General features: G+C 38.0%; 1 protein-coding gene across 2 annotated transcripts in view; it reads left to right on the top strand.

Moving 5' to 3' along the window:
• Positions 1 to 1,482: 1,482 nt before the first annotated feature.
• hbs1l (HBS1-like translational GTPase) overlaps positions 1,483 to 23,908 on the top strand; it is a 33,369-nt gene continuing 10,943 nt past the window's right edge. Inside the window, exons 1-9 of one of the 2 annotated variants that reach the window (XM_061707314.1) lie at positions 1,483 to 1,621; positions 2,208 to 2,273; positions 3,880 to 4,011; positions 5,527 to 5,778; positions 6,393 to 6,563; positions 18,669 to 18,777; positions 18,945 to 19,195; positions 19,995 to 20,160; positions 21,561 to 21,678. In XM_061707314.1, coding sequence (XP_061563298.1) covers positions 1,579 to 1,621; positions 2,208 to 2,273; positions 3,880 to 4,011; positions 5,527 to 5,778; positions 6,393 to 6,563; positions 18,669 to 18,777; positions 18,945 to 19,195; positions 19,995 to 20,160; positions 21,561 to 21,678 — 1,308 coding nt within the window. In that variant the 5' untranslated portion in view covers positions 1,483 to 1,578. The remainder of the gene's footprint in view (positions 1,622 to 2,207; positions 2,274 to 3,879; positions 4,012 to 5,526; positions 5,779 to 6,392; positions 6,564 to 18,668; positions 18,778 to 18,944; positions 19,196 to 19,994; positions 20,161 to 21,560; positions 21,679 to 23,908) is intronic. The other variant, XM_061707315.1, reaches the window with a different exon arrangement.

The raw sequence follows: 23,908 nt of genomic DNA, 5'->3' as shown, positions 1-23,908 counted from the left end.
CCTTGCCTTGCTTTATATCGTGCCTTTGCCATGAACTCTCACTTTTCTTTAAGCTCAAAATCTTAAACAAAAATGTTTCTGTTTTCCTGCTAATTCAGGGTAAATCTGGCCTGAATGTATTTCTCTCTTTTCATTCCTACGTATAAAAATAGTTTGACCGGGGGTCAGTATCAGACAAAAAACACACGTTGAAACCAGAGGTGTCAAGTAACGAAGTACAAATACTTCGTTACCTTACTTAAGTAGAAATTTTGGTTATCTATACTTCACTGGAGTAATTATTTTTCAGACGACTTTTTACTTTTACTCCTTACATTTTCACGCAATTATCTGTACTTTTTACTCCTTACATTTTAAAAACAGCCTTGTTACTCTATTTCATTTCGGCCTTAAAAAAAAAACTATCCAGTTAAATTGCTCCATCCGGATAGAGTGAATTTGGTTGTGGTTGTTTCAGATGTTCTTGTCCAGTTTTGTTCTTACATCCGTTCCCTCAGATTCCTGCAACTAAACTTGGATGTACATTCCAATAAAGGTTAGGATAAATGATAACATGCCTCTGAAGTTTGACTTTTTGCACCATTACAATACTTATAGGCAACTAGTCATCATATCTTCTGCTCTCTGAAATACATGTTAATGCTCAATACTACACATATATGGTTTTTGATTGATTGATTGATTGAAGAATTTATTAGAAGAATTGGTACAGTTACATGACAGTACAGATTCGCTGATACAAACTCAACTAAAAGGCCTTATTCCAAGAAAGCATTACACTTGTTTACATTGGAGACCTTTTTTAAATTCATATAACATTGAATGACATACAGGTAAGAAGCAGTACTTTGTAGGGAAGATTGTAAAAAAAAGAAAAGGGGGGAATTACTGTTATTTTGCACCGAGAGAGACTAAAAAGGTGATGAGACAAATAGAATAAGCTAGGTAATACAAAACAAAAGCAGAAAACAAAACAAAAAAACAAAAACAAAAACAAGAAGCAATAATCATTCTTTAATATATTTGCATTATACTAAGATGCATTCATTTTCAATGGATTTTGTCCTTAATGGCTTTTTCCCCCTTACATTACTTTTACTTTTATACTTTAAATAGTTTTGAAACCAGTACTTTTATACTTTTACTTGAGTAAAAAACTTGAGTTGATACTTCAACTTCTACAGGAGTATTTTTAAACTCTAGTATCTATACTTCTACCTGAGTAATGAATGTGAATACTTTTGACACCTCTGGTTGAAACTTTCTTTGGCAGAAAACACATGTGGATCCAGACCGAGTTTAATTTGGCAGTGACCGGAAGTTACGTCAGGGAAACGTAAATTAAAGTTTATTTTCTTTAATTTAATTTTTCCATTATTTTTATTTTTTATTTTAATTAATAATTAACATACATAGCATACAAGTTAAATATTTAAACATGAAGTCCTGTGTTTCCCTCTATGTAACGCGGCTCCAGTGCTGGAGCAGCTGCAGCTCCGATGGCAGCGGGCGATGACACACATGTGTCCGGGAGTTGATCACAGTCACCTCGGGGCCGACTAAACACTCACAACTAACATGTCTCGCCACAGAAATGTTCGGGGTTACAACTACGACGAAGGTAGATAACTTTCACTTGCAATTAGCTCGCAGTTAGATGTTATTGTGAGGCTGAACCCACTGGCCGCTGAGCTAAATCTCTCTGTTGTTGACAGTAGCAGCAGTTAGCATCTAGCGCTAGCTTGTTTAGCTGGCTGAATTATGTTGCTGTCGTGTCACTATTGGCACCAAGCACTAAATAAAATGCATCACACTCCCAGTGCCCATGTACATGCTTTAACATCCAGTTTAATTTAGTTAAGTTAATGCCAAACTGAGTTGTGATGACTCAACTTGTTATTGTGAACGTTGTTAGCATATTACATCCATTGTCATGAAGATAACTGTGATATCTTTTCAGTTTACTTATTTAGGTCTTAGGGGAGTTTGCCTAACTTAGAATTAGCAATGCCGTTTACCTACTAATAGTAAAAAAACTAAACAAACCGTGGGTCTTAATTTTGAGTTTGTGTAGATTATAAAAATGCTGACATGGCAAAGTGACAGCTGCCACTACAGCTACACACATCCATGTACACGTCTATTTTATTTGGCAAAAGAATGAAAAGCACTCATTTGAAGCTTGTTTTTCCATTGTTTCTATCCAGATTTTGAAGATGATGACATGTATGGACAGTCTGTGGATGATGACTACTGTATATCACCAGCAACAGGTTTGTTACCAATTCATGTTGGATTCTTGCTTCTTCAATGTGACACTTCATTATTGTATTATATATATATATATATATATATATATATATATATATATATATATATATATATATATATAGTTTATGCACGTTTATAAATGCAAAGAAAATAATTTACTATGTTTTTCCCGTCTGGCCAATAAATTTTAGTTTAGTTTAGTTTTAGTTTATTTGTTCGCACATATTAAAAGCAATACAAAAATAGTGACAATACAATAATTAGTGCAGTGCAGGTGAGAAAAAAGAAACCCAAGGTGGGCTTATGAAGGATTCTCACCAGTGATAAATACAAATAATAAGTAAACAAGGTAATCAAACTTTGCAAAAGCAACACATGAAGAGAAAAAAAAAAGAAATGTAAATAAATAGCTAAATACATAAAAATACACCATCAAATTTACAAATAAATGATTGCAATGTGCGTGTGTGGGTGCGTGCGCATACGCATACTCCCGAGCATGCACACAAAGCTACATCTTAGAGATCGTGTGAAAAGGGTTGATTTAAGAGGCCCTCAATCTAGTTCTCAATCTCAATCTAGTAGCTAGTTGCAAAACAATTAGACATTTCAAAACGTGAATAATTTAAATCTGTAAAGGCTTTACTGTTATGGCATAACCGATCACATAATGTACTATATAATAAACACAAACAGCCGCATCACTGAAACCATCTGCATTAGGTTGTATTAAACCTTTTCCTTGGTTGTGAAAATGACAAACAAGATCATATAAACTCATTGTTTATTGCTCATTATTTCGATTTAACTTTTAATAATTGGGCAAACTTATTTATTTAATATTATTCAATTTACAGAAGCAATTTGATTACAATAAAAATGTGTACTTATGAATTCATAAAGCTGAAAGACCAAATGTACAGGAAGACCCTGGGTGTGCTCTCACTTTTTATGTCAACATGACATGTTCTGATGATACCCTGGAGACTGGAAATACCAGAAACATTTCAGTGAGTGTTTCAAAGTCGCAGAATTTTCATTTTACACTGGCGATCAGGAATTAGTAAGATTCTGAGAGGTTCTTATAACCTGACTTTGCAAAAACTTATTTAACTGAAAAAATCCTACAGCATGCACTTAAGGCTGGAATAAACGCGCTGTTCACAACGTGTACGCAACCGCATCACGGCTGACATGCTGCGTTCATTTGACACGTTGTTGTGCGCGTACTCCAAAAAACAAGGACCGCGTACGCGACCTGCTGTTCTAGTATTGGCCGCTAGTGGTTTTAGTGCAGGTCAGGGCACGGCACCAGTTGACCACAAGTGATTGGTCGGAGAGATCCACCCACCCACCCATCCACCCACCCACCCACCCATCCACCCACCCACCCATCCATCCATCCATCCATCCATCCATCCATCCATCCATCCATCCATCCATCCATCCATCCATCCATCCATCCATCCATCCATCCATCCATCCATCCATCCATCCATCCATCCATCCATCCATCCATCCATCCATCCATCCATCCATCCTTTTCATTTTTAATTCTCATGTTTGAGTCCTTCAAGTGAATAAGTAATTTTTTTTTTTTTAAATCAGCAAATCAATTCATCTACTCGCGTCAAGAGAGACAAGCACCAAAAGAGGAACCTCTAGAGGAGGAAGAAGATGAAGCTGAGGATGTTCCCATGTCCCCTACCATCAATCCGGACCTCGACCCTCTTGATCAAGGTAGTATTTTTAAGTTAATATAAGCACATATAAATGACTAGTATTCTGATTCTTATTTTATTTTCAAATGTTTTATTATTATTATTTTTATTTTTATTGTTGTTGTTGTTGTCATTACTACTTTTGTTGTTGTTTTGACATCTAGAAATATGTATTTTCAATAAACCAGGAGTCAGGGTGGGGGAAATGTATGCAAATATTTTGATGATTTTTTTTTTTTTAATATTTATTTTAATTTTCTTTTTCTTTTTTCTTTTTTTTGGTCGACAGTCAAAATCCTAAAGTTGTTCAAATTAAAGTTCTTACCACTTTGTAATTTGTCATTCCTGCTGACAACAGTCTGTTTTGGAACTTAGGATACCAGGGTAGATGGCGTTTCAGTTATTTTGTACCATTCTTCCTACAAACATGTCTTTAGGTGTGCAACTGTAAGTCAGTCATTAGTTGGGCAACATTGCCTTGCAACTTCCTGTTTTGAGCCGCCAGGCAGAGAAGCAGTGGCACACGAGTTGGGAGCTGTCATTGTAGCATTAGCATTATGTTAGAAATATGGTAGTGATGCACCGTGTTGAAAATTTAAGCCAACAACTGCCCTGCAGTTCTGAGAATGGAAAAATCTAAGATGCAGTGATGAAAAATTAATATGTTAGTTGTCCTCACTCTTCAATTGCTCATTTATTTTTGTGTGAGTAGGGCACCACAATACTTCGTAAACTACACTATTAACAACCTTTGGATAGAGTTGGGACGTGTCAGTATCAAACATAGTCAAGTGGTTGAAACAAAAATCGACTTACTTCACACTGAATGTTTTTCTCCCTTTTTATAAATCTAAAACTTAAGCCCTCTAGTCAGTTGTTGTAGATGTAGACTTAAATAAAAAAATAAAAATCCCCAAAAATGTACAGCTGCAAAAGGCACTCCTAATCCAAACATTTTGAATACAAGTTAATTAAATCAAATGCACCAGTGTGTGACAATACACAAAACAAAAAACCGCATCTCTTATCTGTTCAGCTTTTAATGTGTGAGTGACATACGCTCCCCTCAAAAAGTATTGAAATGAGCATGAGGAGGTGGTGGCTGTGTATGGTTCTTCGACACACTACTGACGCTCCTCTTTGTCAAATGGATAGTTTGTTAAATTGCGTATGTGTTGTTTCTTCAAACCATCCAATCAATCCACCAAATGACTCAAAGTTGTTTGGCATTGGCAGAGAAGATATGGCCAATTTTTCATAGACGCAACCTACATACTCAGCTCTGCTGCTCATCCCACAAATGTACGTTCCTTACAAATGTGGCACCATTTTAAAGGGAAATGAACAGGCTTTTCAACCGTATGAGATTTATTGCCAAGAAGCATTGTTACAACAAAGAAATAGTCTACCAAACATACATTTCCTTACTTTTTGTGCTAAGTGTTATATTACTAGTTTTTTTTAAGTTCAGTTTCTGTTTATATTTTTTATTTTTATAACAAACGCCGTCTTTATCTTATTTTGTACTCTTCAGCCAAGCTGTATTCTTGCCTGGATCACATGCGGACCGTGCTGGGAGATTCCGTGCCAGACTCAGTTCTGACCCAGGCTGCCATAAAACATGGATTTGACCCACATAAAGCGTTGGACGCTGTCCTGTCTGAAGACACTAAAACAGCCCCAGCTACCAGAAGTGCAGTTGAAGAGGTGACTTCGTTAGCCAGAGTTAGTCAGGAGAAGACGCCGCTTCCACAGAGAACCAAACGGGAACCCACTGCTGAGAAAGGTACGCCTGGAATAGATCAGAATATAATACAGTCATCTTATTAAGATACGATCCAAGACAAAATTAAGTTTTATTCAACACTGAAAATGTATGAGCTGTTTGAAACCCTTCACCTTAGATTTCAATTCAGGTTGTGGTTCTTTGATTTGGTCTTAGTTGCACCTGCTCAAAGCAAACTCTTAAGGTCAAATATTTCCCATTTGAGATGTGATTTTTAGTTCACCGTACGTCTTCTGTCAATCACAAAGCATGAATATCCAGATATATCAGCTTTCATGTAACTAAAGTTCATAACGCATTGTGAAGAGATCACTTCCATTCATGCGGATGTTTTAATGATTAGTATGCTTATTTATTTATTTAATTGAGAAGATATTTTAAAAAGGGATAAGGGTTATAGGAACGTAATACAAATCTGTTTTATCCAAAATGATCACAGATAGGCATATAATGTTGACTTAAATGGTGATACATTTTACTCATGAAGATTTTTAACAAAGTGCCTTCTTCCTGTTTTCTTCCTCTTTTATTTATGGCATGATTCACCTGACTTCTGTTCTGCTATCCTCTTGTCCCTCCTCTTCGACAACTCTCCTTGGCTTTCGTAAGGTAAGGAGCCTGCTTGTCTGCTTCTCACACGGACATTACATCTAAGGCAGATAAACAGCAATTTGTGCAAGCGCAGAGTGCGCTAAACTTATGTGATCTCTTATCTCATCATAAGGCTGAGCCAGTGGTTGGCAGCCCTATAAATCAACATTTTCACCAAGAAAATCCACTTCCAGGTGTTAGCAGCAGTACCAGTCTGGCTCAGCTCATGTCTCAGCATGAGCAAAAGAGCAAGATACGAGATGATGATGATGATACAGGGCGAAATGTGGATGTTTCCCCATTAAGCACTTTCACAGTAGGATGTAGTTCACCCTTGTCAGCTATTTCTAGCCAGAGTAGTCTTTCACTTGGAACGTTAGCATCTTTAAATATGTCTTCAGCACCACAAACATCTGCTTCCTCCTGTCTTTCTGTTTCACTCGGTAGTCTTTCACTAAAAGGTTCAAAGTCAGTGACTGAAAGCTCCACTTTGGCTGCTCCTCCTGGTTTGGAGAGTCTCACTTCTGTCCCACACAATAGTCAGTACTCAATGGCAGATCCTAAGGGAGGTGTGTCTTTGGCTGATTTAATCCAAGAGCACTCGACCCGCAGCTCAGTTCTGAGTACCTCCCCACTTACTCCTTTTCATGGTATAACTTCAGTAAAATGCGAAGGAAGTGCTGCAGGAGTACAAACACTATCACTGTCTGAGCTTGCTTCACAGCATCAAAACAAGAGGACTGTATCTCAACCGTGGAGCTCTCAAAGACCAGCAAGTACACTCTTGACTTCTAACGTAAACAACGCTACGTCCACTTTTCTGGGTGGAACTGCGTCATTATCAGAGCTAGCTTTGCAGCATCAACCCAACAGTTCTTTCACCTCCCATCCGCCTGTGAGCACAGAACCTCAAGCAAATGTGCTGAAACAACAACCTGGCCTCTCAGAGCTGCTCTCTTTGTCACGTTTGGCATCTGAACATAAAGGCAAAACCTCAACCACCTCAAATGGGTCACAGTGCAACTTCACCTCAGTGTTTTCACCAACAAAACCAGAGAGGGCTGATCTGTTGGCAGAGAGTACTACAGAGGGAGGGACCAAATTGGAGTTCAACCGCAAGCCGTACCACCAAACCTCCAGGGCATTCAACACGTCTCAGGCTATTGATTTGAGTGCACTCATGGCCCAAGCGAGCAGAGCAAGCCCGCATCAGTTTGCCACTGATCTCCCTTCACCGACATCTCCAACTCTAGCCTTGGGATTGGATTTTTCTGTTTTTGCAAAACCTTCAGTATTTGCAGTTACTTTGTCATTTCAGTGCCGCAAACAGCAAAGGAGGAGGAAAAACGTATTAAAGGGAAAATTTAAAACTACAAGAAGCTTTTACCAGTCTTTACTTGGCAAAAATCATCTGCAGGATAAAGTCAAAAAGCAGCTTACTCCACTTCTGCCAATTGAACCTTTCGGCTTTGACACGCCTTCACCTGACGACATTGTCCGTGCTAATCAAATGAAAGCGTTCACAAGGTAGACGCCACAAAAGCATGTAGTCAGTTATATCCAGGTTTTTGCTAAATTAATTCCATTTGGATGTAAAACTTAGATGCTTGGGGGGCCTTTGCCACAACTGAACAAAGCCTGAAAGTTGAACAAAAGCTCCATATGAGCCACTTAAACCATCTCCTGCCTTCAAGCAGAATTGTTTGGGGACCAACAGAATGAAATACTAACTGATCTCAACTAGAAATGTTATAAATTGTATTATTCTTTTTTTATATATAAATAGGCAATCGAACAAGTTTTATTTAGCTATTAAACAGAAAAATTATTAGAAGGTTGAAATTAAGAAATACCTTTTGGCAGCTGATTTAACAACAAAATCTGTAAGCTCTGTGTAGAAACTTCAATTTTATGATATTTTAGAAATATATTTTTTTTCTTAGTTTTTGTGAGCCATATTTCAAGGCATTTTAAAATTTGAATCTTATTTTTGTATCTTTTCATGCCAGATGGCTTTTTAATTTTTGTACTATTAGAAGTAGGTTAATCATACTCAGGAAAAAGTGAAGAATTTGTCATTTATGGCAACCTCTTTTCTAGTTGCATGAACTCTCAAAACAGAGGAAAGAAAGGGGGGTTGACTTTGTTTGCAGGTGTGCTGCAGCTATTGGAATATGGATCAGTTAACCATTGTGCTGGTTTACTGCTGCTTGTGTTTGAGATCATGAGGCTGACTTTTTGGTTTTGAGGACACCTGGAGATTTTCCCATGAGAGAACAAGAACACACAATCATGCACATACAGACACAAATACATGCTTGCAGAGAATTGATTGTTTTTTTTATGTGTATAAGTGAAAAAAAGCTATAATTTGAATCCAGTGCTACGAACAAAAAGTTTATCTATACAATTAAGTGTATGCCTAAAAACCTAAAAGAAAAAAAAAATATTGTGATGTTAACATGGATTTAATTTTCTCTTGGTGTGTCTTTGCACACATTCAGAAAATACATTTGTTACTTGAAATAAAGATGATTGAATTTATGTGCTCTGAAAGTGCTCCTCCCTGTTTGTTTGTGTGTGAGTGTTAATGTGTGGCTTGCTGTTTTCAATTTTCTTAAAACATGATGCATTCTTTCTAATAGTAGTTCAATATGTGTGTTTGCTTCGCAATGAGCCGGTACTCTGAGATTAACTTTTGGCATGTTTGGAATAATATTTAGAGATTTGAAATAATTTACAAAATGATTTATACATTGGGTATCTTCTGCTGTGCATGCTTTTTTTGGCATTCCTGCTTTGAATGGACAATATTTGCACAAGAAAATTTACACTTAAAGGCTGAGTATAGTAAGTTCAGAGATTTGCATGAGGTCAAGTTACATGTGGTAGACAATAGTTTCTTTAAACATATTAAAGGCACACTATGCAAGCATAACACTCCAAACTAAATTAGGGGCAACATATGAGTAAATTCAAAAGTTAGCACGTAGGCCTCCCCTCCCCCACCCCAGATCCCACTCCATTGCTTGATCACAGGAGCTAATGCAGAAATGTATAGCAGTTTACAGCATTGCCTTCTTTGCTTTGTGGGATTCCTTTCCTCATCGTGATATCAACCCATTCATTGCCTAATTTTCTGTAGCTTGAATGTTGATTACCCCCACGTCTTTAAATATTTGGTATGCTGGATATTTGTCAGCAGTTGGGTGTGGCTCAGCAACAAGTCTTTTTAAGACATTCAGTTACTCATCCATAAACATGCAATCAAAGTTTTCTTTTTATTTATTTATTTTTACCATCCCAGTGTAATACTAACCTGCAACAATTTTATGCTTACTTTGGATTTTTCTTTTCTTGTCAGTTTTGAGTGAAAGCCCACCCGTCCCAGACACTTCAGTGGTATACTGTATATAGTTTTACTGAGATGAGTTTAGCATGCTAACCGGAGCAACTATGCCATCTAGCTCTATATCTGACTGCTATTTCTTCACTGGTTGCCAGAATTTGCTGAACTTAGGTTGATATCCTGCTGCAGTTATTAATGGGCTGGTGCTTATTTTCTGGAGTAATATGTATGGTGGAACAATGCTTTAAAGAGCCTGTGTCATATTGTTTTAAGTTTGAGGGATATGCACCTATCCAGACAACCCAAGAGTGGGTTGATTCTGTGCACAGTGATGGACAGTTGAGAATAAAAACCAATCCCTCCCTCAATAATAGGTTTTACTCAGTTGACCTGGCCAGCATGGTGCCATGATTGTAACTTGGCTGATTTGTTTGAAGGAAATGCCTGACATGAAAATGTAGTATGTAAAATTAAACAACATCATTAATTTAGTCCACAGATGTCAGATAACCAAAATATTTAATATTTGCATAGTGTATTAGTTATGTAATATCCAAGCAGTTAGAGTTGGTGGAAACAAACTAGGGTCAATTTGACCCCTCCATCTAAAAAAAAAAATGTTTTCTCGTCCTCATTGGACAAGCCTTGAGCTTTGACAAACTGCAGGTGCTTTTCTTAAGATTTTGTGTGACCACCCCGTACCCTCGAAAGAGTGTTAGTTCTTTTGGGCACTCTTGTACCCAGGAAGTCAAACATAGTCAATTGTCTGACAATTCAGATATGCTAAATAGGCAATTACCATCAATTTTACATGTAGATTGAAACACAGTAAGTAATTGAAACTGAAACGCCTATGTAGGAAGTGTGGAAGAGCTCAATTCTGCTCCCAAGTTGAGGCTGTGGAAGATGGTTTCATGCCACATGTCATACATCATGAGACTGAGCACAGCGACCAAATACTTCTATTGCATCAGCAAAGTCTTTCCCAAGCAAAGATTTAAAAGCAGACAGGGGTGTCAAGATGTGCTGTTCAAACTCTTTTTTTAAGCAGCACAAAGACACAGGCAACATTATGGACTGTAGATGCAGTGGTTGGCTAAGACAACTTAGAGCAGCAGATGAAAGACACGTTCTTACTTCAAACTAAAGCCCTGTTTCCACTGAGCAGTTCAGTACGGGCAGATCGGGCAGGCTATTTTGTTTCCATTCTAAAAGGTTCCCTTATAACCAAACCAAACTGCACCATTTCTGCACCCCCTTCATTTATAGGTCCATAGGAAAATGGTATGGTACCATTTAGGGGTGTAACAATATATCGTGCCACGAAATTTCGCGATACAAAAATGTCACAATACGTGTCGTGGAGGTGACAAAGTGTATCGCGATATTGGGTTATTAATATTAATCTATTGTGTTGACTAGAAACGCGCAGCCGACCGCGACCGCGGCCGGACCGCGCGGACCAAAATCTTACTCCGCTCAGAAGAAACTAGTCCCATTTTACGGTCCCGTTTTGAGGTCTGAACCTTTACTTATGTAAGTCTGGTGTAGAGTTAAGCCTTACCTTATTAAATTAAACCTTTTTGGGGTGGTGAGTAGGATAAACACGGAGACAACTTCTGCTAAATTCCAGTGTACTTCAATGTCCGCTCAACAGCGTAGGATTTTAGAACATCAACACAGCAACTAGTGCTGTATCACTCCGCCCAATCTAAAACAGACTAATCACTACAGATTAACTGACTAGTGTAATTATAGTCCCTGATTTACAGAATATAAAGAATATATTTATAAAATAATGAACCCTGAATTAACAAAATAACCTTCTTAGCAAAAATAAATCTCCTCTTACACTTATAAGGTGAGCATGAATCAATCTTTTTTATGATGTAAAATTGTATGAATGTATTTACTTGTAATTATTTATTTAATTTTAGTTGTTAAATTTCTGGAAAAGAAAAAAGTCAAATCATACATGAGAGAAACTATTCAGTTTGTGGCAAAATATTTTTACTTGTATGAAACTGAAGATGCATAATGCAAACCTGACATTTACTTTTAGTTCAGTTTGTGGAAAATGGTTGGCCTGGCTTTCTCTTTAAAACTTAAACAGTTATAAAGCATTACAAACTGGAACAATATGGCAAACGCACAGCATTGTTTTGTATTTTGTGTCTTTCAAATAAAAGACAATTTCCTCATGACTACCTCATTCAAGGTTGTTAAAAAAATACTGCTATATCGTATCGTATCGTTATCGTGACCTCAATATCGTGTATCGTACCGTATCGTGAGATTAGTGTATCGTTACACCCCTAGTACCATTTAAGATGGAGCTATTGTGGTCACACGATACAATCAGTTGATTGGCAGACAGAAATACATCACTGCCCATGAGACAAGCCCACGCCAAAAGCAATACGTTTTCAGACCATTCTAACCCTTCTGAACCATACCAGCCCAGACCGAAGCGCTCAGTGGAAACGGAGCTTAAGTTGTCTGACCATGCCACCGACTCATAACTAGCAGTAACTAATGACGCCATCCAAGAAAGTCTGCTCAGAAGCGGTCTTTGTGTAAGAATTGTGTCCAAAAAGCCAGAACTCTGACATGAAAACAAGGCCAAGTGACTAAACTGTGCATGGAGGGGGCGTTTGATTGGATAGGGGTACAAAAATGAGTGTCTACATGGAACAGTGAAGCATGGTGAAGAGTCCTTACAAACTGGAGGCTGTGTTTATACAAATTAGGGTAGGGATTTGGTCAGGATTAGCAATCCTGAAAAACAACAATCAGTCCTTGAGGTGATGTTAAGGCTCCACAGAGCCCTGATTTCAATTGCATTGAGTTTTTGTTGGCTTACCTGAAGAGACAGAAGGATTTGCGTTAGCCTACCTCTACAGATAATCTGGGGAAGATGTTTGGAGGAGCTTGCCTGCAGAGTTCCTTCAAACATTTTGTGCAAGAATTGGTGCTGTTTAGAAGGCAAAGGGTGGTCACACTAAAAATAGACTTAAGTTTTTCTTCTCTTTATTCACTTTACATTTTGGATTGATTGGAAAATTAAACAATTTCATATTTTTGAGCGCAATCTCAAGTGCACAATGCACAATGCTGTGCATTTGTGAACCAATTAATCTTGGCCTGAGTCAATAACTCTTTCTGCATTGAAATAAATTTGAATTGTTTTGCCTTCTGGCTCCACTGGAACCTAAAGATAAATATGCTGGTTTTTAACCTTAAAACTCTCATCCCCCTTGAATGTGTTAAAACACTCGTGGTGTGTCATGAAACGGCAAACAAAACGCCTCATGTCAGACTTATCTTCCACAGCTTTATTACTGTTTGAAATATGAGACTGCTCTTTTGGTGAAGGTGTGGTTTTTGTTTGTGTAAACTTTATACAGGTGCAAAATCTGACTCAACTAGACCCCCAGGGTTGCAAACAGACTGGTGGACCTCGGGAAAGTTGTATATACTAAAGAGTAGATTGTGGCAAAAGTGACATGTCAGGTTTCCCACAGATCAGTGCTGTCCTGTGAGAAGGGGGGGGGGTTGACATTAACATTTATTAGGGTTATTGGAGTAGCTTTTAGTGAGTAAAGATGCCTGTCTTTTTTTCAGTTTAGAAAAAAAAGGCTGAAAGCTAAACATTTTGTGGTCATAAAAAGTAGAGTTTGTCCAGCGACTACTGTGACTCAACTTAAGACAAAAGGACAAATTGTGGTTTTGAGCAGGAAGCCAGACTCTTGGAGAAAATGTCACCCAAAGCACACGTCGACTCGGCACACCAGCCAATAATTTTACACCGTGCGTCTCTTACACCACCTACGTAGGAAAATCTGATTCTCTTGACTTTCACAGCTTTGACAAAGTGTGTGATAGATCAAATCATTTTCTTTACAGGCTCTGCTTTTCTGCAAGGCAGACATGTTGCACAAACACTGCCCTGCTGTGATGTGTTGCCAGCACTGGAAATAGCATTTTATTCACAAATGGTGAAGAGAATACTGGTTTATTTATATTTAAATATTGTTCCAACAGTGTTGTTTTGTTGTGGTGCATTATGATCATGTACAAAAAGCTATGGTTTGATTGTTTATCTCAGTGGAAAATGATCCACATGAACACGGTAAGAAAAAAAGAGATGCAGTGCTATCATTGAAAGCAAGCCTAAATACATGGCCATTATTAAACAAAACAAAGATCTGGTCCTCAGCAGGTTTCCTTAACAGGTAAATGTAAGCTTAGATGAAGATCTACAACACATGACATATTACACTTCATTTTTTCTAACAAAGCCAAAGTCAAGTAGTGTGTGAAATAAAAACTGTGGGCAAAGACACAATTTAACACAAAACCGAACTGCATCTGCAATAAGTGTTTCTTCTTCATTAAAAAAAAATAAATAAATAAAATTGATATTATACCACGGTATATGCATGTGACATGGTTGTCCATATTTACCTGGCATGCTTGCATGTACAAACAGGCTGTTTTTTTTTAATCTTAGCTCGTAATGGCTTACCAGGTAGTTGCCTCTAAATAAAAAAACAAAACATTCTTTACCAAAAAAGGAAACAAAAATCTCTGTATTGTTGTTGTTTACACCATTCTAAAGATTGTTTGTGTGCTGTCTTTTAGGGATGATGGTATGATAGGTGTTTGGCTGATTTAAAAAAAAAAAAAAAGTTTGACTTTGAAGAACAAGCCATGAAGTGAATCGGGGCGACTGTGTCAATGTTTCCACATTTTTAGGCTTCTGTCCATTCACATTATGCTGCAAACGGCTGCCTTTAGAGGTAACACTTTTTCGGTTTCTGAGGGTTGAAATTGCTGTAATAGCGTGGATGCCAGGTGCAACCAAACCAACTTTCGCTGTTTCATATGAAAAATAAACCACTAAAATGATTTCCAAAGAGTGGGACAATTGCAAGTGTAGCAGAGATGGGGGAGCGTGGTTACGATCTCCAGGGTTCACCGTGAAGGCTTCTGGGTAATGTGTTTGTTGCCTGGAAGGAAGTGAGTTGATGATGTCACACGCAGCATTGATGGCTGATATGGACGGACATTCTCAGTAGACAACATGGACAGAACCTCGGAGCCAACAGTTGAAATTAGTTTTTCTATTGGTTTCTCTGTATAGTCTTGAATAGATTTTTAAAGATAAATTAAAAGAGGTGAAATGGGTTTAGAAGACCCCACTGCTGCCATTAGAGTTGTCATTGTTCACCACGGGTGTGAAAACCTGTACCCCGTTTTATCACCACTAATCAAGTCAAGCCATCCGTCTCCCCACTCATCGTCATCCTTTACATTCTCCCCCTTGCAAATATAATTCGTAAACACACTCTCTCAGTGCTATGCTGATGATTACCAAATCCATCACCTGAACCACCTGCTGCTCTGACAGACTGCCTCACTTCAATCCAGTCTTGTGCTCAAACCAACTTCACTGTGTCTCCTCCAAGACATATCTGGAACCTTGGCATCATCTTTGATAGCGATTTAACCTGTGATCACCAAATCAACATCATAACCAAAACGGCTTTCCTTCATCTCGAAAACATCGCCCCTCTCTGACCTTCACCGTCCTTCCCTGCTGCTCAAGCTCCAATCCAAGCTTTCATCACTCTGACAAATGGAATATCCCTCTCTATGGTTGACCATCCAAAGTCCTCAATAAACTTCAGTGTACCCAGAACTGGGCAGCCCACCTCCTTACCCACTCTAACTCGTGCAACAACACCACCCTTGTCCCCCTGACTCTCCACTGGCTTCTTGTTCCCCAGTGCATATGGTTTACGGTTCCTCTCCTTACATCCCGAGCTTCATAATCAGCACATTGATCTCATATACCACCACACCTTGTGTTGTTCCACTCTAATGCTGCTGACCAACTCCACCGCTGTCCCCGTCCTCTGGAACCAAACTCAAGACCCCTCTCTTCAGAACGGCGTTTAACCTTTTGATAATGTTGTTCATTGTTTCTTAACACTGTAAAGTGTGTATTTTTGAAAGTGCCATATAAATTAAATGTATGGACCTGCATGTACCCTTTTTTGCACAAAGGGTTTATAGCTCACTTTTTAAAATGTAAAAAACACACATTAGGTGTGAATTTTTTGCATGGGTTGTATGACTCAAAGGTGTATTTGCAGGGTATGTGGGCGTTGGGATCACAAAAATCTTATAAGGTGTTCAGAGACAGTACCATTTTTGTCTGTAGGTTTTGACTCATCTTGAAAGGGGTTCACATGGATCCTACTCTAAACTTTACTTTCAGCCTCACATCCTTCTGTATTCATTTTCATTCATGACTTCAGTCTTTCAATATGACTGAACAAATATTCCCAGGTTGGCTAACAGGTTAATTCATTGTTTAGCAACAAAAAAATGATTTGCAGGGTGCTGAGGAGTCCCACGATATATTCATGTAAATAGACTTGATTTGACCCTCTTTGACTGAAAGACATACTTTGTTACAGCTTGAATTGAACCGTGGTTATTGTACTTAATGTTGCATGATCTTTTTCAACCAAAGATATTCTGGACCTCGTATTGGCTAATGTGAAAACATGAGTCTCAAAAGCTTGGATAAACTTTAAACGTTTGCTTTCCCCAATTCTTTCACTCAACATGAAGATTTGAGATTAGATGAACCCTCATCACGTCCGTTGCAGCCTTTAGCGGCCTCAAGTGGCAGGAAGCCTCATAATCAATGTGTTTCTTTTCCAGAATTCTCTTTTAGTCGTTGTTATGACAAGCCGTTCGGAAAATATTGCATTTAGGATTTTTTTTTTGTGTGCGTGTTTGTTATATTACCTATTATTAAAAGTGCATTTTGGTTCTCTAAGAACATGTACACCACTTTTCTGTGAACCCAGTGGTCAGATTGAACAAAATCTTTCTTTATTATCATTTCACTTTTCTATTCACAACTGTTTCTGTGTATTTGGAGGGTAGGAATGCTTGATATTTGCATATCCTGGACGAATCCCTTTTTTATCCTGTGCTGAGTTTTGCCTTCTGGCCAAGGTGTACAGATGACTCACTCATTCTCAGCCAGTGTAGAGGTTGGCTCTTGAAATCCTGGATGGGAGCGTGCCAAATGTTTACCTGACAGCACAAACAATGTAAAACGATCCTGCTTTCGGCATTAAAACCCTGACTGAGGCAAACCCATAAAAAGAGCTCGTAGGTTCGTTGTTTGCAGAAGTATTGAGTGTGTTTTGACAGAGCCATGTGTCCGTTTGTTGAGAAGGGAGTTGATGTCGAGCTTGAGATGTCAGGTTAAGAGGTACATTTTTAGTTTATTAGGCTGATCACCAGACTCCATTTGTTTTGCTGAAACCACGCGTTTCTCAACTGGTATTCACAGAAGTGCAGTAAATTCAGTCTGGTGGGTGACCTGCTCATTTCAGGTGGGAGATGCCTCTGGATCACGTTAAGGAAAGCACCCAGCTCTTGAAAGCTCTCAAATTTCCCAGAGTCACTGTTGACTACAGATGAAACTTTCACAAAAAATATGAATGATTCTGTAGTTTTAGATTGCTCTCTATGAGCCTGCATGTGTATCATTTCTGAAACGCCCTGTACAAGTGTTTCCATTGTCCTTTCTTCTATACAGCCGGTAGTTTTAAGTCTCACTTTTATTGGATAGGTATGTTTAATACACCTTTGCTTTCCCGCCCTTCATTTTGACTAGTTATGGATCAGTATGTGAAAATAAACACTTGAATGGCATTTCTTTAAAAGAGGGGAAAAAACCTCACCAGAGCCGTCTGGCTTATTAATATTTAGAGTGAAAGGGACTTTTTTCTTTATAGCTAAATGAGTCATTTAGAGCGTGTTTGGTTGGAGAAAGTCCATTAATATTCTGTTGAATCACAAATCTTTCCACCTATTTTGCCTCTGTATGTTTTTTAAGATTAATAAATTGCATTAAACATGCATACAGAACCAGCTATTATAAAATGCTTGCAATTAAATGTAGAATATATAAATAGTGTGAAAACTGATATATGAAGAGCTTTCTGGTAAACCCTTCAGGATTTCTGTTTTTAATCAGAGGCGAGTCTGAAAACTGGCACTGACTTTCAACCCTTCGCTTGTTGAGGTGACACCTTTTTTCAGAAGATTCATTTTGTGAAATGCTGCATCACACATTGATCTATTTACGTGGCGAAGGGAAGCAACGGCCACTTCAGAAATTAACCCTTTCTGAGCCAGGATGTCAGATGTGAACAGACACAAGAACATTATACACACAGTATGCACTGGGCTTGGCTGTGCATCTCAGTCTAAATGAATCAGAAACAGATTGATATGACTGGAACCGGTGGCCATACGGGCCAGGGATGACGAAGCAATTACCTCAGCAAGTCTCACTGTTGCAAAATTTTAGCTTCCCATAGATAAGGTGAACAGGTTGCATGTTGTACACTTGCATTTCAGATACAGTATATATATTTAAGACACCCACACGCTATAACTGACTAGTAATAATAATATCATCTGTACAGTATCTGTTTGAATACCACATCTCTGACAAGGACACCTAGGTGTTTCATATGTTACAAGATCATCTTTGCATTTTTAACTGTTTTTTAGGCTGTTAGAAAAGGAGTCTTGCACTTCACAGCCATATATGGAAATTGTGGCTGCCCCACTTACTGATATCTATAAACTAAAGGGAGGTGAAAGCTGGCATCTAAATTATTTTTACAGTAATCCTACTCTTTGCACAGGAGAGGAAAAAGGTTGCTTTCAACAGATTGTGATAAAGACTTCTATTGAGTGACCAAAACATGTTTTTTTTTTTTAAACTTTTTTGTTCATCATGCATTGAAAGTAATGACTAAAGTGCTTTGTGCTACTCATGCTGAAAGTGTTGATGCCAGTGAATCATGGATGCTTTTGTTTGCTCCCTTACTTGGTCGTCTCTTAGGTAAAAGCAGAGATGTGTCTCACAATAAGCTGGATTCTGAAGTGGTGCCAAAGGTGGCCCGGATGACCGTCTCTGGCAAGAAGCAGACAATGGGCTTTGATGTACCCAGGTATCAAACAGCTCTCCCAAGTCTTATGTAGGCAGTGTTTAAAGACATTTCCAAAACTATCTTAATGGTGGTTCAAGAATACATCAGTGCCGTGAGTCACGGTTTTCATTTGCAAAAAAGAAACGTTTTGTTTTTCATTGTGACTAAATGTCAAATTCCCTCCGTAGCACGGAGGAGAATGGCCTCGTGAACGCATCGGCACAGCGAGGCAACAGCCCTGAAAATGCCTCCATGCCTCCCGTTTTGGAGACAACCCCGAGACGTCCTGGGACTCCTTCTAAAAGCTCAAATGCGGACGATGCGCCTGCCGTTCCAACGCCGAGCCGCTCCTCCGGGAAGACACGGCAGCAGATCAACGTCAAGGCAGAGCTGGAGAAGAGACAGGGGGGAAAAACTCTCTTAAATTTGGTAGTTATAGGTAGGATGCATTAAATAAAACGCAATTACTCATCACACTACTCCGAACTGCTTACACCAAATCAATAAAGGAAGAGCGTGTTTATGGGAAATGACAAAGATTATCTTATCTTTTATCCCCATTTGCAAAATTACCTACTGTGCACACCAAGGCTTACTGTCACTTTTTTAAAGCAATTTTCACTGCAAGGGTTGCACTTTCAGACTGCCCATGTTTTTTTTGTTCTTTTAAATTAAAGCTACATTAGCAGCAATTTATATCACCCTTTTAGGATTTTTTGGGCCTCTTTTTCTTGGATGGGCCATCATCTGATACATCTGTTTTCAGTGGGATGCAGATCTTTTTGCAGTGACTCTTTTTTTGATGATGATCTTGTTTCATGTTCATGTCTTTAAAGTAAATGAGTCAAGCTTTGTAGTCGTGCATATTTTTCTCATTTTCAGTTGCAGCATAAAAAAATTACTCGGAAGTTTCATAAGTGCAGATGATTTAAAGTTTCTCAGTGTATGAAACCTTTTGCGCTACCCCGTCCCCCATCGCAGTCTTTCCCTCAGTACCCGTTTCCTTTTTCTCTCTCTGATTATAGTCCTAGTTACTTCCTTCTACCATCTATGGTTTCTCTTGGTCATGTTTTATCTTGCCTTTTGCTCTACCTGTCACTTTCAGCAGATTCCTGCTCTTTGCTTTATTTACCCCACCTTAGTGTTTCCCCAACAGTTCCCATCCAGCGAGTCTCAAGTTTTCTGTCCTCACAACTTTCTTTCATAACACTTTTATCTTCATTACTGTCTCCCTACAGGTCATGTGGATGCCGGTAAGAGTACACTGATGGGCCACCTGCTTTATCTGCTCGGCAATGTCAACAAGCGCACAATGCACAAGTACGAGCAGGAGTCTAAGAAGGCAGGAAAAGCATCCTTTGCCTACGCTTGGGTTCTGGATGAAACTGGAGAGGAGAGAGACAGGTAGCTGAAGGTTAACTCTTGAAACTACACACAACGTAAAAATGGAAGGAAAAAAACTGTTTAAATGCACACTTAATGAAGGTTTGTGAAAATGTATGCACATTACTATTATTAGATTTCGGTGCATAACAGTTATAAAACAGTTATTTCTCTATAGAAGTAATCTCCACATTGAAGTAGGGCTGGGCGATATGGACCAAAAGTCATATCTCGATATTTTCTAGCTGAATGGCGATACTCGATATATATCGATATTTTTTCTGTGCCATAATTGGGGTTTCCCCCAAAGCATTATAGCATAGCATCTCTGTTAGCTTCATTCATTCATATTCATTTTCTGAGGCAAACCCTTAAAAAAACAGTTTTAATACAAAGCCTCGTGCCAAATGTGACACAGGTACCTTTATTAACAGAGGTCTGCACAATATCAAAATGTATAAAACAAATGAAATAAAAATAAACTGCCTGCATTTATAGAATAAAAATGCTTCTTGAATAAAATAAAACAAATATCCCTTTCCTGCATAACAATTCAATTAAAATACACTTTGCATTTAATACAATGTAGACAGTAACAGGCAGACTTTTCCACTGAGGTTGACAGTTGTGCAAATAACAAAACATTTGTGCAAATCTCAAATAAAACATTCAAGTTAATTTGTCACAAAATAAGCTATATCAAAATCATAAAAAAAAAATTTAAAAAAAATAATAAACGATATTGTCTCATACCATATCGCGTTTGAAAATATATCGATATATATTAAAATCTCGATATATCGCCCAGCCCTACATTGAAGGCAGATATCTGCTCTGTCCACAGAGGGACATTTCTGCAGCATTGAACAATGTATAGTTTAAAAAACTACCAAACTCATGTCCATTTTGAGCTGCTAGATCATTTAAAAAGCAGACGGGCAGTGGTAATTTAACTGAATCTTGTTTTTGATGGAATCTGGACCAAACAATAAAAAAAAAAAAAAAAAAGTTGTTTTTCACTGAAAGTGCATTATCTTGGTTACACTTAGTGGAATGTGTTCATTTGATAATGTTAAGCACTGACTGTTGTTGTTGTCAAGAACGTGTCCCTCGTTGCGCTCTCTGTTGTTTTTTAGCAGAGTGAAACGGAAGCGAAATATTTCAGAAACAGAAAGTGTCTTGGGTGGGAATATGAATACACTTATCACTACAGTAAGTTCTGAAGCAGACGTGTAATCGTCGGGGGCCACGCCCATCAGAGGATGCTGCTGTAAAAACCAAAACTGGCCGAGAGTGTAAATCAACACAATGTGGCCGTCGGGCTGCTCAAGGAGTTTTCACACAAATATTCTTGGGTGTTTTTCTTTTTTTTGCAACAGATAAATAAATAAAAAAGATGACTTGTTTGTGTTTTACTCCAGAGGTGTGACAATGGATGTGGGCATGACCAAGTTTGAGACGAACTCGAAGGTGGTGACGCTGATGGATGCACCGGGGCACAAAGACTTCATTCCCAACATGATCACAGGAGCTGCACAGGTACACCATGCTGATCTCTTTGAGTAGCCTGTATCCTGCATGTAAAAAACAAAACAAAAAAGCCCATAACTGAAGAACTGCTGTTGTTGCAGCGTAAATAAAGACCTGTCTGAGTGACAGGCGGTGAGAGATTCCAAGCCTGGTCTCAGGCTCAGCTAATCTTTTTTTAATTTATTTTTTTTTAATTTATATATCTCCTTTTTGACAACTTGTGTTCAAAACACAATAAATAATGGCCAGACTAAAACAATTTACAGACAAACAGGGTAGAAACAATTTTTTTTTTTTAATCAGTACGGTTTATAACCGATTCCTCACTGTGTTCTCATTAAAGCAAAACAAGTTTATATAAGTTGGATCATGAATAATTATGTATGTAGTTAAGTTCCTGTTTCCAGTGAGCCATTTAAAGTTAACGTACATTTCTGATAATTGCTCTTTGGGTATGTACGGATCTCCCAACCCTAATTATGGTATAAGATTCTTAAAACTCCTTAGATTATATTAGTCAGTTAAAAATGTTGGCTATGCCATCTTCAACTGTTACAGTCGTCTTGATTAAAATGGCTCCTTCCCCCCCTCCCTTCTGTGCCGCAAAATTTTGCCACACCCAGTATGATGTCTGTGGTTTTGCTTGCTGGTGTGACAAGGTGTTTTTGCAGGCATGGGTGTGTTTGTCTGTCTCTCTTTTGGGGAACTCATGTAATTTCTCTTTTTACCATATGACTGTCCTCCTGCTCAGCCTCCTCGTGTAGTGACTAAGGAGTTTCTGTTCGAGGAGCCCTTACTCATGGCATTTTTGTGACCTGTAAAGTTTCTGACAATGTTGCTACCTTATTATATCCACTAAAGCTTATTTAGGTTTATTTAGTTAAGTCGTTCAAAATGAATTGCAGTATGTCTACATTGCAACCTGCATGAGAGACATTTATTCTGCTTTCCAATGTTGCCATTTTTGATATCTTTCATACTGTGAGAATCTCTCCAGTTCAGCTGAGTAGATGCTGCAGGTCTGTTAACAAAATCAGTCCAAAGTGGAATTATCCAGCCTATCAAACTTTATCTCCACACAACCTTTTACCTTTCAACTTTATATCAGGTTGCATTTTTCGTCGTTTGTTGAAAAAAAGAATGCAACTTGAGTTAATGAAGACTTAATAATGCTTTATTAGTGCTTTGTTTAATGACAAGAGTGGAAAATCCAGCAACTCATTTGTATTTTTTTTCTCTCCCAGTCCAAAGTTTAAAATTTCAGTGTCTAATCTGTCATTTAATACCTCATCCATAGCAGCAGCAGTTTGGCCTTTTGAAAGAATAAATGTATTGATCAAAAAAATTCTTAACTTTTAATTCTTAATTTATATTGAGAGGGTTGCTTTTTATCGTTTACTTCAGTGTTCCTATCTACAAAGCGAAGTAGTAAATAACTATAATATATATATATATATATATATATATATATATAAAATGGGGAAAAAAGATTCAGACTAAAATAATATTAAATTCAGCAGCTAAAAATTAACATACATAGAAAAATGTAATGTATACATTTTGTGTCTGCAATTATTTTAAAGTGAACATGTTGACTCATTGATCAGGTTAATTTTCAGATAACAGATCCACATATTTCATCAGTATCAGGACTGATATCTGATTGTAGCAAGGCAAATGTATTTATAAAGCACATTTCACATGATGAGCATGGACTCAATGTGCTCAAATACATAAACAAACAAACAAAATTACAAGTTTACAATAACAGAAACAGACAAAAGTATGTCAAGAGAAAAACAACAATAACAACCATAATTCCATTTTAACAAAAGTGCGATCACCCAGCCAACCATGTAGAGGTTAGTCAAACGCCTGTGCAAAAAGGTATGTTTTTAGTCTGCTTTTGAAAGTGGGCTGTTGGAGCAGACCTTAGTTCCTGCAGCAAGGAATTCCAGAGAGTGTAGTAGTGACTGAAAGCACCATGAGCAGATCTAGTGCTAATTCTAGGTATGATTAGAAGACTCTTTTTTGATGATCTAAGGGATCTGTCCGGTATGTAATGTATTCAGTGAGCATGTCAACCATGTAGGAGGGAGCTAAGCCATTCATAGATTTAAAGACAATAAGAAGTACTTTAAAATCTACTCGTTGTTTAACAGGGAGCCAGTGAAGAGAGGATAAAACAGGAGTGATGTGTTCATTTTTGTTAGAATTCTGGCTGCAGCATTTTGAATAA

This window comes from Cololabis saira, chromosome 18, assembly GCF_033807715.1.
Source record: "Cololabis saira isolate AMF1-May2022 chromosome 18, fColSai1.1, whole genome shotgun sequence".
In the NCBI taxonomy this organism is placed as follows: Eukaryota; Metazoa; Chordata; class Actinopteri; order Beloniformes; family Belonidae; genus Cololabis; species Cololabis saira.
The sequence above is the reverse complement of the archived record's forward strand: the minus strand, read 5'-3'. Positions and strand labels throughout refer to the sequence as shown.